This window comes from Salmo salar, chromosome ssa09 (assembly GCF_905237065.1).
Source record: "Salmo salar chromosome ssa09, Ssal_v3.1, whole genome shotgun sequence".
In the NCBI taxonomy this organism is placed as follows: domain Eukaryota; kingdom Metazoa; phylum Chordata; class Actinopteri; order Salmoniformes; family Salmonidae; genus Salmo; species Salmo salar.
In genome coordinates, this window is record NC_059450.1 from 9,399,130 (window position 1) to 9,415,127 (window position 15,998).

The following is a 15,998-nucleotide window of genomic DNA, read 5'->3' on the forward strand; positions in this document are numbered from 1 at the left end:
GCCCATTAACAGAAGGGAGGAGGAAACAACAAAAATAACAACAGTGCAGCTCTGCCACGCACTCAGAGCAGAGATAAAGCACATTTTGTCGGTCTGGGAGTCTGGGAGTTGGACGTCCAGTACAGTCCTACAGCCCAGCAGCCTTGGTTGGCAGCCTGTGAGTTTGGCGCCTCGAGGAGCATCTGGTGTGAGCTAGCCTGAAGAGAGTGCGCAGGGAATCTAGCCTGGTCTGGGAGCTAAGAGACTGAGGATCAGGTACACTGAATGGACACTATAGGGCCATAGAGCAGTGGGCCCCGCTGACTGACTGACAGATGAGGCTCCAGAAGGGCCCTAACAGGATGAGGCTAGGCCACCACGTGGCCAGGGAGGGATTACGACGAGGAAGCAGAAGGTAAACAGATTATTCACGGAACCTGCTTTTTGAATCTCATCACAGTTGTCACACTTACACTTACAGTTGAGTAACTTGGAGTTCTTCTACATGCCCCCCACCTTGACATCTTTTTCCATCCTTCGTCCAGGTCTGCAGGGATCATTGATTGACTCAGAGAACAAACTTCAGCCAGGACTGTAACACCATCTGCTAGTACCTCACTGGAGACGAGAAAGGAGTGAACAACCCCCCTTTTAGCTCGTTGACGGAAACTTAGGCAATTTCTCACCATTGACAATACTTTTTTCCTCATGGACTTGAGATAAAAGGAACTTTCCTTTTGTTTCCGAATGAAAACAATTGGGCTCCGAAAGGACTTGAACTAGTCCATCATGCATTTGAGAACGGGACTGTCCCTCACCCTATTTCTGTTTACCGTTGCAGCCACTCGAATCAAAGGTAAGCTCTCACTCCAGGGAACCTGTAATAGCATTTGCTGCTCGTCTGGTTGGTTGTTTGTTCCCTGTCTGAGTCTAATTTAAGTGAGATTATGCTTTGTTCTTTCACAATGAGAGAGATATGGTGTGCATGGCTGAGTACAGCGCATTCATGATGGGTCAGATTAGAAGGCAGAACATTGTGACAGTTTGGCAATTGTGACATACTGCAGAACTGAACTGAACCATGTTGAAATCAAAGTGTATTTTGACAAAAGTTGGGGCATGCTTGGTGCATTACGTAAGAGGACTGGGAGAGTGGTGTGATCCACTTGACTTTTACCCCTTACTCCATCAAGGGCAACTGTATTTACAGCTGCTTTAGACATTAAATACAGTATCAGCTCGTCCTACCTGTTGCACTTGAATACACGTGTTACAGCGTTGATTTTAATATACATGCATATAAAATGTAATAAACTGTTAGGTCACATTACAAAAGTCACTATTGAGGTAGTAGATCCCCATGAAAGCATTTGGTAACACTTTACTTGACATCCAGTGTCATAACACGTTAGGGTGTATATATCCTCCAAACACCGGCTTCAAGGCTTCAAGGGCATTATTTTATACAATGGGTTACCAACATATTCAAATAATGCTTGATATATTTTCATTAAAAAGTTATTTTGAATAATTTATTCATACTATTTCATCCTTCCACAAGATATAGTCCCGACACAAATCTAGGGTTGCTACTCAAGCCGGCTGGTCGTTCGTTCTATCGGTTCGGTTGCTAGAGACGTGACCTTTTTGTTCTGTATCTATGGACGCGACCCAGTTGTTCGTTCTAAATGTTCCATTGCCATACTGGCTGGCAACGTTCTTATCCCTTGCTTGCTAGCTAGCCAACTACGGCTAACTTACAGTCACGTGCAGACAGAATAACAGCAAAGTAGCCACATTTACATTTGTTTAAGCTGTTTTCTAGTGACATTTATTTGGATAGATCCATAACAATGAGCTAATGAGGCACATCTTCACCTGTCATAGAACATTTGCTCAATCGTCAGGACACTTGTTCAGAGGAGCTAGCCAACAACACAGCTAACACAATCAATTCAAACTAAAGCTGGAAAGGCTGCAAACTAGCTGCACTTCGTTTCGTTTTACCTTTTGCAATTAACATTTCTTGTACACTACCGGTCAAATGTTTTAGAACACCTACTCATTCAAGGGTTTTTCTTTATTTTTACTATTGTCTACATTGCAGAATAATAGTGAAGACATCAAAACTATGAAATAACACATGGAATCATCTGGTAACCAAAAAAGTGTTAAACAAGTCTAAATATATGTTATATTTGAGATTCTTCAAATAGCCACATTTTGCCTTGATGACAGCTTTGCACACTCTTGGCATCCTCTCAACCAGCTTCATGAGGTAGTCACCTGGAATGCATTTCAATTAACAGGTTTGCCTTCTTAAAAGTTATTTTGTGGAATTTATTTCCTTCCTAGGTAGGGGGGTATACAGAAGACAGCTTTATTTGGTAAAAAAAGTCCACATTATGGCAAGAACAGCTCAAATAAGCAAAGAGAAACGACAGTCCTTCATTACTTTAAGACATGAAGGTCAGTCAATACGAACATTTCAAAAACGTTGAAAGTTTCTTCAAGTGCAGTCGCAAAAACCATCAAGCACTATGATGAAACGGGCGCTCATGAGGACCGCCACAGGAATGGAAGACCCATAGTTACCTCTGCTGCAGATGATACGTTCATTAGAGTTACCAGCCTCAGAAATTGCAGCAAAAATAAATGCTTCATGGAGTTCAAGTAACAGACACATCTCAACATCAACTGTTCAGAGGAGACTGTGTGAATCAGGCCTTCATGGTCAAATTGCTGCAAAGAAACCACTACCAAAGGACACCAATAAGAAGAAGAGACTTGCTTGGGCCAAGAAACACAAGCAATGGACATTAGACCGGTGGAAATATGTCCTTTGGTCTGGAGTCCAAATTGGAGAATTTTGGTTCCAACCGCTGTGTCTTTGTGAGACGCGGTGAGGGTGAACGGATGATCTTCGCATGTGTATTTTCCACTGTAAAGCATGGAGGAGGAAGTGTTATGGTATGGGGGTGCTTTGCTGGTGACACTGTCTGTGATTTATTTAGAATGCAAGGCACACTTAACCAGCATGGCTACCACAGCATTCTGCAGTGATACGCCATCCCATCTGGTTTGGGCTTAGTGGGACTATCATTTGTTTTTCAACAGGACAATGACCCACCACACCTCCAGGCTGTATAAGGGCTATTTTACCAAGGAGGAGAGTGATGGAGTGCTGCATCAGATGACCTGACCTCCACAATCCCCGACCTCAACCAAATTGAGATGGTTTGGGATGAGTCGGATCGCAGAATGAAGGAAAAGCAGCCAACAAGTGCTCAGCGTATGTGGGAATTCCTTCAAGACTGTTGGAAAAGCATACCAGGTGAAGCTGGTTGAGAAAATTCCAAGAGTGGGCAAAGCTGTCATCAAGGCAAAGGGTGGCTATTTGAAGAATCTCAAATATTTTTATATATTGAATATATTTGAATTTGTTAAACACTTTTTTGGTTACTGCATGATTCCATATGTATTATTTCATAGTTTTGATGTCTTCACTATTATTCTACAAGGTAGAAAATAATAAAAATAAAGACAAATCCTTGAATGAGTACAGTAGGTGTTCTAAAACCTTTGACCGTTAGTGTATATAGCCATAAAAATTATGCAAGCTGATTCATGATGTCGACTGGTTGAGAAACACTGCCTGCCTGCCTGTCTGTCTCGTCCCGACACCTTCATTACTATGAGATAGCTGGAAATCAAATTTGAATATTGAAACAATGTTGCAAATGTGGGAGAGACAGACAGAAAGGTTTATACAAATCTCCGCTGTTGAAAATGAAATGTTAGTCTAAAAGAAATGTAAGATAATAAAAAATCCATAAATCCACTATAATTGAGAATTTCAATAAGCATTTTTCTACAGCTGGCCATGCTTTCAACCTGGCTACCCCTGCCGCTATCAACAGCACTGCACCCCCCACAGCAACTCACCCAAGCCTTCCCCATTTCTCCTTCTGCCAAATCCAGTCAGCTGATGTTCTGAAAGAGCTGCAAAATCTGGACCCCTAAAAATCAGCCGGGCTAGACAATCTGGACCCTTTCTTTCTAAAATGATCTGCCGAAACTGTTGCAACCCCTATTACTAGCCTGTTCAACCTCTCTTTCGTGTCGTCTGAGATTCCCAAAGATTGGAAAGCAGCTGCGGTCATCCCCCTCTTCAAAGGGGGGGACACTCTTGACCCAAACTGCTACAGACCTATATCTATCCTACCCTGCCTTTCTAAGGTCTTCGAAAGCCAAGTCAACAAACAGATCACCGACCATTTCGAATCCCACCGCACCTTCTCCACTATGCAATCTGGTTTCAGAGCTGGTCATGGGTGCACCTCAGCCACGCTCAAGGTCCTAAACAATATCTTAACCACCATCGATAAGAAACAATACTGTGCTGCCGTATTCATTGACCTGGCCAAGGCTTTCGACTCTGTCAATCACCACATCCTCATCGGCAGACTCAATAGCCTTGGTTTCTCAAATGATTGCCTCGCCTGGTTCTCCAACTACTTCTCTGATAGAGTTCAATGTGTCAAATCGGATGACCTGTTGTCCGGGCCTTTGGCAGTCTCTATGGGGGTGCCACAGGGTTCAATTCTCAGGCCAACTCTTTTCTCTGTATACATCAATGATGTCGCTCTTGCTGCTGGTGAGTCTCTGATCCACCTCTACGCAGACGATACCATTCTGTATACTTCTGGCCCTTTTTTGGACACTGTGTTAACAACCCTCCAGACGAGCTTCAATGCCATACAACTCTCCTTCCGTGGCCTCCAATACAAGTAAAACTAAATGCATGCTCTTCAACCGATCGCTGCCCGCACCTGCCCACCCGTCCAGCATCACTACTCTGGACGGTTCTGACTTAGAATATGTGGACAACTACAAATACCTAGGTGTCTGGTTAGACTGTAAACTCTCCTTCCAGACTCACATCAAACATCTCCAATCCAAAGTTAAATCTAGAAATGGCTTCCTATTTCGTAACAAAGCATCCTTCACTCATGCTGCCAAACATACCCTCGTAAAACTGACCATCCTACCGATCCTCGACTTCGGCGATGTCATTTACAAAATAGCCTCCAATATCCTACTCAATAAATTGGATGCAGTCTATCACAGTGCCATCCGTTTTGTCACCAAAGCCCCATATACTACCCACCACTGCGACCTGTACGCTCTCGTTGGCTGGCCCTCGCTTCATACTCGTCGCCAAACCCACTGGCTCCAGGTCATCTACAAGACCCTGCTAGGTAAAGTCCCCCTTTATCTCCGCTCACTGGTCACCATAGCAGCACCCACCTGTAGCACGCGCTCCAGCAGGTATATCTCACTGGTCACCCCCAAAGCCAATTCCTCCTCTGGCCGTCTCTCCTTCCAGTTCTATGCTGCCAATGACTGGAACGAACTACAAACATCTCTGAAACTGGAAACACTTATCTCCCTCACCAGCTTTAAGCACCAGCTGTCAGAGCAGCTCACAGATCACTGCACCTGTACATAGCCCATCATATAATTTAGCCTAAACAACTACCCCTTCCCCTACTGTATTTATTTATTTATTTAGCTCCTTTGCACCCCATTATTTCTATTTCTACTTTGCACTTTCTTCCACAACAAATCTACCATTCCAGTGTTTTACTTGCTATATTGTATTTACTTTGCCACCATGGCCTTTTTTGCCTTTACCTCCCTTATCTCACCTCATTTGCTCACATTGTATATAGACTTATTTTTCTACTGTATTATTGACTGTATGTTTGTTTTACTCCATGTGTAACTCTGTGTTGTTGTATATGTCGAACTGCTTTGCTTTATCTTGGCCAGGTCGCAATTGTAAATGAGAACTTGTTCTCAACTTGCCAACCTGGTTAAATAAAGGTGAAATAAATAAATAAATAAAAAATAATGTCTCGATGCTCCTGCGTTCATTCCAGTCATCAGCGACAGAGCATTGGGATAGGTGCATGTCTGACATCAGTGTATGCACACTTACAATGATACTTTAATATGGTCAATTTATGTAGGTGTCATAACCAGCCATAAAATAACACAATATATGTCACAACAGGTCATAATATCTGTGTCATGACAGTGTTATGGCCATATTATAACAGGTTATGACAAGTTATGTCAGTTGTTATGACATATATGACATGGTTATGACAATGTCAGAACTGTTAAGAAGCATTTTAAAAATTCAGCAACTTTTGTATGAGAATACTTCTGAATGTTGGGTCCTGATTTTGTACGGATTGTGTCTTCGGTCTGTTCATTATCCCAAAATAAACAAAGGCTTTCTGTTTTCAGTGGCTCTGGACACTAATCTTTTCTGGCTTGTAGCTCTGCTTTATGAGGCCATCACTGTTGTGCATTGCATTAGCGGCCATTTCCCCTGCAGGCCCTCATGCTGGCCCATGTGCATGGGGACCTCCTCGTTCCTCACTGAGCACATTTCTAATGTTATCTAGTTTGTTTGTCAATATGCTCTCTGATAGGAGAATAATCGGATTGTGAGTCTGTGTTTTGCGGCTAATGATTCCCATTCACCATATTACACAAACTTAACATTTTAACTTTGAAGTTGAATCTCTCAAAAAATGTACTTTCTGGCCAGAAACTCAACCTCTCGGTGGTCAAAGTATCAGTGTTTATTCATTAAGCTGATTTCTTTGTGGGCCCTCTACTGCCAAGATAGGTCTGAGGAAGTCCCTTGCCTCTGATAGGAGTGGGGCTTAATGTCTTAAGAAAGCTTTTGAAGTTTACCACCTGGTTGTTGTAAGGCACGCCTTAAACAATTAGCTCACTTTGAATGGACTTACTGTATTCACTGGCTTAACTGTTTTTCATAACACCATGGCACTACCTTGCTGTGATGGCCGAGGCTGTGAAATGGAGGAAGTCAATGTCTTGTGTTTCAAATCAAATCAAAGTTTATTTGTCACGTGCGCTGAATACAACAGGTAGACCTTACCGTGAAATGCTTACTTATAGGCTCTAACCAATAGTGCAAAAAAGGTATTAGGTGAACAATAGGTAGGTAAAAAAATAAAACAACAGTAAAAAGACAGGCTATATACAGTAGCGAGGCTATAAAAGTAGCGAGGCTACATACAGACACCGGTTAGTCAGGCTGATTGAGGTAGCATGTACATGTAGATATTAAAGTGACTATGCAAATATGATGAACAGAGAGTTGCAGCAGTGTAAAAAGAGGGGTTGGGGGGGCACACAATGCAAATTGTCCGGGTAGCCATTTGATTACCTGTTCAGGAGTCTTATGGCTTGGGGGTAAAAACTGTTGAGAAGCCTTTTTGTCCTAGACTTGGCACTCCGGTACCGCTTGCCATGCGGTAGTAGAGAGAACAGTCTATGACTGGGGTGGCTGGGGACTTTGACCATTTTTAGGGCCTTCCTCTGACACCGCCTGGTGTAGAGGTCCTGGCTGGCAGGCAGCTTAGCCCCAGTGATGTACTGGGCCGTACGCACTACCTTCTGTAGTGCCTTGCGTCAGAGGCCGAGCAGTTGCCGTACCAGGCAGTGATGAAACCAGTCAGGATGCTCTCGATGTTGCAGCTGTAGAACCTTTTGAGGATCTCAGGACCCATGCCAAATCTTTTTAGTTTCCTGAGGGGGAATAGGCTTTGTCGTGCCTTCTTCACGGCTGTCTTGGTGTGTTTGGACCATTCTAGTTTGTTGTTGATGTGGACACCAAGGAACTTGAAGCTCTCAACCTGCTCCACTACAGCCCCGTCGATGAGAATGGGGGCGTGCTCGGTCCTCCTTTTCCTGTAGTCCACAATAATCTCCTTGGTCTTGGTTACGTTGAGGGATAGGTTGTTATTCTGGCACCACCCGGCCAGGTCTCTGACTTCCTCCCTATAGGCTGTCTCGTCGTTGTCGGTGATCAGGCCTACCACTGTTGTGTCGTCTGCAAACTTAATGATGGTGTTGGAGTCGTGCCGGGCCATGCAGTTGTGGGTGAACAGGGAGTACAGGAGGGGACTGAGCACGCACTCCTGGGGAGCTCCAGTGTTGAGGATCAGCGTGGCAGATGTGTTGCTACCTACCCTCACCACCTGGGGGTGGCCCGTCAGGAAGTCCAGGATCCAGTTGCAGAGGGAGGTGTTTAGTCCCAGGATCCTTAGCTTAGTGACGAGTTTTGAGCGTACTATGGTGTTGAACACTGAGCTGTAGTCAATGAATAGCATTCTCACATAGGTGTTCGTTTTGTGCAGGTGGGAAAGGGCAGTGTGGAGTGCAATAGAGATTGCATCATCTGTGGATCTGTTTGGGCGGTATGCAAATTGGAGTGGGTCTAGGGTTTCTGGGATAATGGTGTTGATGTGAGCCATTACCAACCTTTCAAAGCACTTCATGGCTACGGACGTGAGTGCTACGGGTCTGTAGTCATTTAGGCAGGTTGCCATTGTGTTCTTGGGCACAGGGACTATGGTGGTCTGCTTGAAACATGTTGGTATTACAGACTTAATCAGGGACATGTTGAAAATGTCAGTGAAGACACTTGCCAGTTGGTCAGCACATGCCCGGAGCACACGTCCTGGTAATCCGTCTGGCCCTGCAGACTTGTGTATGTTGACCTGTTTAAAGGTCTTACTCACGTCGACTACGGAGAGCGTGATCACACAGTCGCCTGGAACAGCTGATGCTCTCATGCATGCCTCAGCGTTTCTTGCCTCGAAGCGAGCATAGAAGTGATTTTGCTCATTTGGTAGGCTCATGTCACTGGGCAGCCCGTGTCTGTGCTTCCCTTTGTAGTCTGTAATAGTTTGCAAGCCCTGCCACATAAGATGAGCGTCGGAGCCGATGTAGTATGATTCAATCTTAGCCATGTATTGACGCTTTCAAAGCTGTCATAGGGTGGCTATTTGAAGATTCTCAAATATAAAATATTTTTAGATTTGTTTAACACTTTTTTGGTTACTACATGATTCCATATGTGTAATTTCATAGTTTTGATGTCTTCACTAGTATTCTACAATGTAGAAAATAGTACAAATATAGAAAAACCCTTGAATGAGTAGGTGTTCTAAAACCTTTGACCGGTAGTGTATATATATATAAATATATATTGTATAGTGCCCAGAAAGTTTTCACAACTCTTGACTGTTTCCACATTTAGTTGTGTCTCAGCCTGAATTTAAAATGGATTACATTTCGATTTTTGTCAATGACCTACACACAAAACCCCAGAATGTGTAATTATGTTTTTCAATTGCTTAAAAATGGAAATCTGAAATGCCTTGAGTCAATAAGTATTCAACCCCTTCGCAGTGGCGAGCTTAAATAAGTTCAGGAATAAACATTTTGTTAACAATTCACACAATATGTTTCATGGACTTCATGGTTTTGAATGACTACCTCATCTCTGTAACCCACATATACAATTATCTGTAAGGCCCCTTAGTTGAGCAGTGAATTTCAAACACAGATTCAACCAGAAAGACCAGGGAGGTTTTCCAATGCCTCAAGGGCTCCTATTCGTAGATGGGTAAAAAAAGGAGACATTGAATATCCCTTTGAGCATGGTGAAGTTATTAATTACGCTTTGGATGGTGTATCAATACACCCAGTTACTATAATGATACAGACATCCTTCCTAACTCAGTTGCCGGAGAGGAATTAAACTGTTCAGGGATTTCACCATGAGGCCAATGGTGACTTTAAAACAGTTACAGTGTTTAATGGCTGTGATAGGAGAAAACTGAGGATGGATTAACAACATTGTAGTTACTCCTGTCACGCCTGCTCCCGCTCCCCTTCCCTGGCGCTCGAGGGCGCCAGGCTGCCCTTCATTGCACACACTTGTCACTGTAAGGAGTGCGTACTGGCGGCAGAGAAGTCAGACGCAGGAGAACAAAAACTGTGTTTCCAAACGGCGTAGTTAAAAAAAAAATTAAAAACACCGGAAAACAGTGCATTCAAATAATGGGTACAATAATGGGTACAAGCACTTACAATAAACAATCACCGACAAGGACATGAGGGGGAACAGAGGGTTAAATACACAACATGTAATTGATGGGATTGGAACCAGGTGTGATGGAAGACAAGACAAAACCAACGGAAAATGAAAAAAGGATCAGCGATTGCTAAAAGGTTGGTGACTTCGACCGCCAAACGCAGCCCGAACAAGGAGAGGGACCTACTTCGGCAGAAGTCGTGACAGTCACCATCATTACACGGAGCAGCGCTCATTGGACTCACCGGGACTCCTTTCCTTTGTTGATTGCCCCGTCTATAACTGTCTGCTCCCCCGTTTGTTCCCTGTCTGCATTAATGTCGTTATGTGGTCTTGTCCAGACACTGTCCTGTCCTGTTCTGTTCCATGTCTGTTGATATTAAATGTTCACTCCCTGTACTTACTTCTCGTCTCTACCAGCGTCGACCCTTACAACTCCACAATACTAACCTAATTGACAGAGAGAAAAGAAGTCTGTACAGAAAAAACATATTCCAAAACATTCATCCTGTTGGCAAATAGACACTAAAGTAATACTGTAAAAAATAATGTGGCAACGCAATTAACTTTTTGTCCTGAATACATTTACATTTACATTTACGTCTTATCCAGAGCATCTTATCCAGAGCGACTTACAAATTGGTGCATTCACCTTATGATATCCAGTGTTACAAAGTGTTATGTTTGGGGCAAATTACTGAGTATCACTCTCCATATTTTCAAGCATAGCGGTGTCTGGATCATGTTATGTGTATACTGTACATGTTTTTAATTTTTTTATTTATTATTTCACCTTTATTTAACCAGGTAGGCAAGTTGAGAACAAGTTCTCATTTACAATTGCGACCTGGCCAAGATAAAGCAAAGCAGTTCGACACATACAACAACACAGAGTTACGCATGGAGTAAAACAAACATACAGTCAATAATACAGTAGAAAAATTAGTCTATATACAATGTGAGCAAATGAGGTGAGATAAGGGAGGTAAAGGCAAAAAAGGCCATGGTGGCAAAGTAAATACAATATAGCAAGTAAAACACTGGAATGGTAGATTTGTAGTGGAAGAAAATGCAAAGCAGAAACAGAAATAATGGGGTGCAAAGGAGCAAAATAAATAAATAAATAAATACAGTAGGGGAAGAGGGAGTTGTTTGGGCTAAATTATAGATGGGCTATGTACAGGTGCAGTGATCTGTGAGCTGCTCTGACAGCTGGTGCTTAAAGCTGGTGAGGGAGATGTGTTTCCAGTTTCAGAGATTTTTGTAGTTCGTTCCAGTCATTGGCAGCAGAGAACTGGAAGGAGAGACGGCCAAAGGAGGAATTGGCTTTGGGGGTGACCAGAGAGATATACCTGCTGGAGCGCGTGCTACAGGTGGGTGCTGCTATGGTGACCAGTGAGCTGAGATAAGGGGGGACTTTACCTAGCAGGGTCTTGTAGATGACCTGGAATCTGTAATGTAATCTGTAAGGACTGGGAAGTTTTTCATAAAAAATAAACTAAATTGAGCTAAGCACAGGCAAAATCTTAGAGGAAAACCTGGTCCAGTCCGCTTTCCATCAGACACTGGGAGATGAATTCATCATTCAGCAGGACAATAACATAAAACACAAGGCTAAATCTACGCTGGAGTTGCTTACCAAGAACACAGTGAATGTTCCTGAGTGGCCGAGTTACAGTTTTGACTTAAATCTGCTTGAAAATATTGAATATTGTACAATCCAGGTGTGCAAAGCTCTTAGAGACTTACCCAGAAAGACTCACAGCTAGGGCTGTGGCGGTCATGAAATTTTGTCAGTCGATGATTGTCAAGCAAATAACTTCCAGTCTCACAGTAATTAACCGTGAATTAACATAAACACATTTAGCATCTTCTGGCTTCCATGCATAGCCTACAAGCCATTGATGCAGACCTTTGGAACATTTACATTTTAAAAAGTCTAATAAATCCATGTCCTATAGCCTACACCATCACAATAAATCCATTATTCATTTTAGACAGGTCTAAAGAAACATGATATGAAGAAAATGTAGTTTATTTCAGAAGAACAGAATAGCATACTCTGAGTTGTCCTTAGGCCCTGATGTTAGGCCCTGATCTGGCTATGCCATATGGCTGTGGGCTACACTAGTTCATTTAACAAGCAAGGTTTGCTTAGAATTCCATGGAATTATTTTATATTATGAAGAATACAATTGAACATAGCTGAATAAAATAGAAAGGATATTTTCTCAAAAAGATTTGAGAGAGTGCGCACATGCAGCTATTCTGTATTGAGCGGTTAACAAAGAAACATGTCCTCCTATTCGCTTAATTTAGAGTTATTTATGTAACTTTAGTTGTGATACAAACATTGGGCTATGTGTTTTGTCCTTGTGGAATTCCAAGGTGCATATTGAAGATGTTGGAAGAACTGTCCACATTTACTTTTTGTCAGCCAACAAGATGAGTAGGCCTAATGAAGAGAAAAAACACTAGCCTATGTCAATCTACTATCCCCCATAGCACAAAAGTTGACCTATTCTATTCTGTGCGAGAAATAAATATTGCAAACATAGTCTGGGACAGTTGTGGGATGCGATAGATCCCAAATTAATACAACCACTAGAATCAACAAAACCTTTTAAAAGCAATGAGGCTGACGCAACAGATTAGAAGTTGACCCACAAACTGGGCATCATTCACAAGTGATAATATATAATTCACAAGTGATAGGCTAATATTATCACCCATTATCACCCAGACTATTCTTGATTTAATCTTATACTACTTAGTATACGTAAATACATGTGTGCTTTTTTTAAAATTTAGAATGGGGCAGGGGAAAAAATACATGTCATCTATGCACTTAAAAAGCGAATGAAGGATGCTTTTCTTGTGGTTAATTTTTTTGCCAGCCAGGTAGGCTACACCCCTGTTGTAAAGAGAAGCTATGTGCTTAATATTAGGAAAGTTGAGAAATGAATATAGTAGGCCTCCTCTTTTTAATAGAGGCCATCAAAACTCTGTTTTCTCACGCAATTCTATAGTCCATAGAAATCTTGCGCAACATGAGCTCATGGACTCATGAAGCATTTGATTAGATTTTCGAATCACATTTGCATTGATGTCAAAGTGATTAGAGGGACAATAGAGTGCTGAGTATCAGGCAGCTAGTACATTTGGTAGGCTACTAATGACCATCAGCAGCTTCAGAGCTTGGAGAAGCCTAATTACCGTGACTAAAAAGTCACACGAATTTGACTGCCATCATGACACGGGACCGCTGGTGTGGTGGTAATACAGTCACCATAACACACCTACCGTAATCACAGCTGTAATCACTGCCAAAGGTAATTGTAACATGTACTGACTCAGGCATGTGAATACTTATGTAAATTTGATATTTCTGTATTTCATTTTCCGTAGATTTGCAAAAGTTTTTAAAAACCTGTTTTCACTTTGTCATTCTGGGGTATTGTGAGTATATGGGATTGAAAAAAAAAATATTTAATACATTTTGAATTCAGGTTGTAACACAACAAAATTTGAAATAAGTCAAGGAGTATGAATACTTTCTGAAGGCAACGTATATAAAAATGATATCTCTATCATTCTCTATGGTTAGACCTTACATACGATTTGGGAAAGTAAGCAGTATACATCTTCTACATTTATATTATAAAATTACCAATATGTAATACTATATTTAGGTATATTTGGACAAAAAGATATGGTAAGATAACCATTTCTTATATCTGTCTTTTTTGTTGCAGACCTACAGGTCCAAGATTTATCTGGAATCCGAGATGTCAAATACAGACATTTCCTGGATAGTGTAAGACCAATCAAACACACCTCCCATGTTAAAACGAGACAAGACCGGGACAGACACCGGATGAAGAGGTCTACGTTCTTCACCACTGGGGTGAAAGTATGTCCTCAAGAGAACGTAAAGGCGGTCATCTCCAGCCATCGGGCCTACTACAAACTCAGAGGTAAGGACATGGTCCTAGCAATGCCAACGTCAACACTTCAATTCCCACTGGGGTCACATACTAAAAATGTATTCACTCATGTATTCACTCACTGTAAGTTACTTTGGATAAAAGTGTCTGCTAAATGGCATATATTGAGGGTGAAGATCTACTGGGAACAGGAACATATAAACCTTAGAGATCCTATTAAATTACTAGAGGGGCTATGTTATAAACCCTCAAAGATCCAGAATGGGGTGAAAATGGCAGCCAGAAATCCAAACCAGTCTAATTGCAATGAATGGCAGAAGAGGCATATCAAATCAAATCAAATTGTATTTGTCACACGCACCGAATACAACAGGTGCAGACCTTACAGTGAAATGCTTACTTACAAGCCCTTAAAAACCTCTACGGGATCAGTGACCCCCCCCATGGGACGGTAGAGCTAACGTGCGGTAATGTGATTAGCATGAGGTTGTAAGTAACATGAACATTTCCCAGGACATAGACATATCTGATATGGGCAGAAAGCTTAAATTCTTGTTAATCTAACTGCACTGTCCAATTTACAGTAGCTATTACAGTGAACCATGCTATTGTTTGAGGAGAGTGCACAGTTATGAACTTGAAAATGTATCAATAAACCAATTAGGCACATTTGGGCAGACTTGATACAACATTTGAACAGAAATGCAATGGTTCATTGAATCAGTCTAAAACTTTGCACATACACTGCTGCCATCTAGTGGGCAAAATCGAAATTGCGCCTAAACTGGACGAATACATTGTGGCCAAAAAACAACAACAAAAAAATGCATGTTTTTTTCTTTGTATGATCTTCTACCAGATCTAATGTGTTATATTCTCCTACATTCATTTCACATTTCCCACAAACTTCAAAGTGTTTCCTTTCAAATGTTATAAAGAATATGCATTTCCTTGCTTTAGGTCCTGAGCTACAGGCAGGTAGATTTGGGTATGTCATTTTAGGCGAAAATTGAAAAAAAGGGTCCGATCCTTAAGAGGTTTTAACCAACCAGTAGAGACATATGTGATGCATTTCCTGCTTTTACTTACGCAGGGAAATAAAAGTAAGGCATGTGATATATCAGAAATTGTGTAATGGAATTATTGCCAACCTTAAATATTGTCATATATTTATAAATATAGTTTACACAAGTTTTATACCAATTGTCTGTATAAATAGCCTCTAAAATACTGTATATGTAAACAGACCATAAATGTCAAAATGTTTGTTTTCTTGGAAAGCTGTGTGTTATTACTTGATACAATATCAGTACTTGTTGCCTATCATCAACTGATTTCAGCCAGTGAATGGACTGCATTGTTTGTATGGAATGTTGGGATATTGACAGTTAATAATAATAAAAAATTCATTGTTTTACACAATATCTTATCACAGCACTGGCTGAGCACCAACGCCCTTAATAAAATGGCTGACCTTAATATCGTCAGAAGAAAGTTCATGTCCATTTCAGTATTCTAATTCCTAATTCTATGATATAAACACACCCTATTGTGCCACACTTTTCTGTGAGCTCGTAAATCCTTACAGTATTCATAGTCATGGGACACCTTTAGACAGTGGGGTGATTAAGCTATTCCAAAAATAGTGGCTCTGAACTGTTTCCTTCAAGAGAGAAATAAAGCAGTTAATCAAACAGAAAATCTTTGTCACAATTTAATAAATAATTGCTGACTTGTAAGTTTTCATGGTTGAGACTTCACAAACTGAGAGAAGTTCAACTTGAAAAGCATAAATCAAGCATGATCAAGCTCTCCACAGCCGATGTGAGTAAGACCTTTAAACATGTCAAAATTCACAAGGCCGCAGGGCCAGACGGATTACCAGGATGTGTACTCCAAGCATGTGCTGACCAACTGGCAAGTGTCTTCACTGACATTTTCAACATCTCCCTGTCTGAGTGTGTAATACCAACATGTTTCAAGCAGACCATCGTAGTCCCTGTGTCCAAGAACACTAAGGTAACCTGCCTAAATGACTACCGACCTGTAGCACTCACGTCTGTAGCCATGAAGTGCTTTGA

General features: G+C 41.6%; 1 protein-coding gene across 1 annotated transcript in view; it reads left to right on the top strand.

The window, feature by feature from the left end:
• Window positions 1-219: 219 nt before the first annotated feature.
• impg1b (interphotoreceptor matrix proteoglycan 1b) overlaps window positions 220-15,998 on the top strand; it is a 53,791-nt gene continuing 38,012 nt past the window's right edge. Inside the window, exons 1-2 of the mRNA XM_014210170.2 lie at window positions 220-835; window positions 13,726-13,947. Coding sequence (XP_014065645.2) covers window positions 769-835; window positions 13,726-13,947 — 289 coding nt within the window. The 5' untranslated portion in view covers window positions 220-768. The remainder of the gene's footprint in view (window positions 836-13,725; window positions 13,948-15,998) is intronic.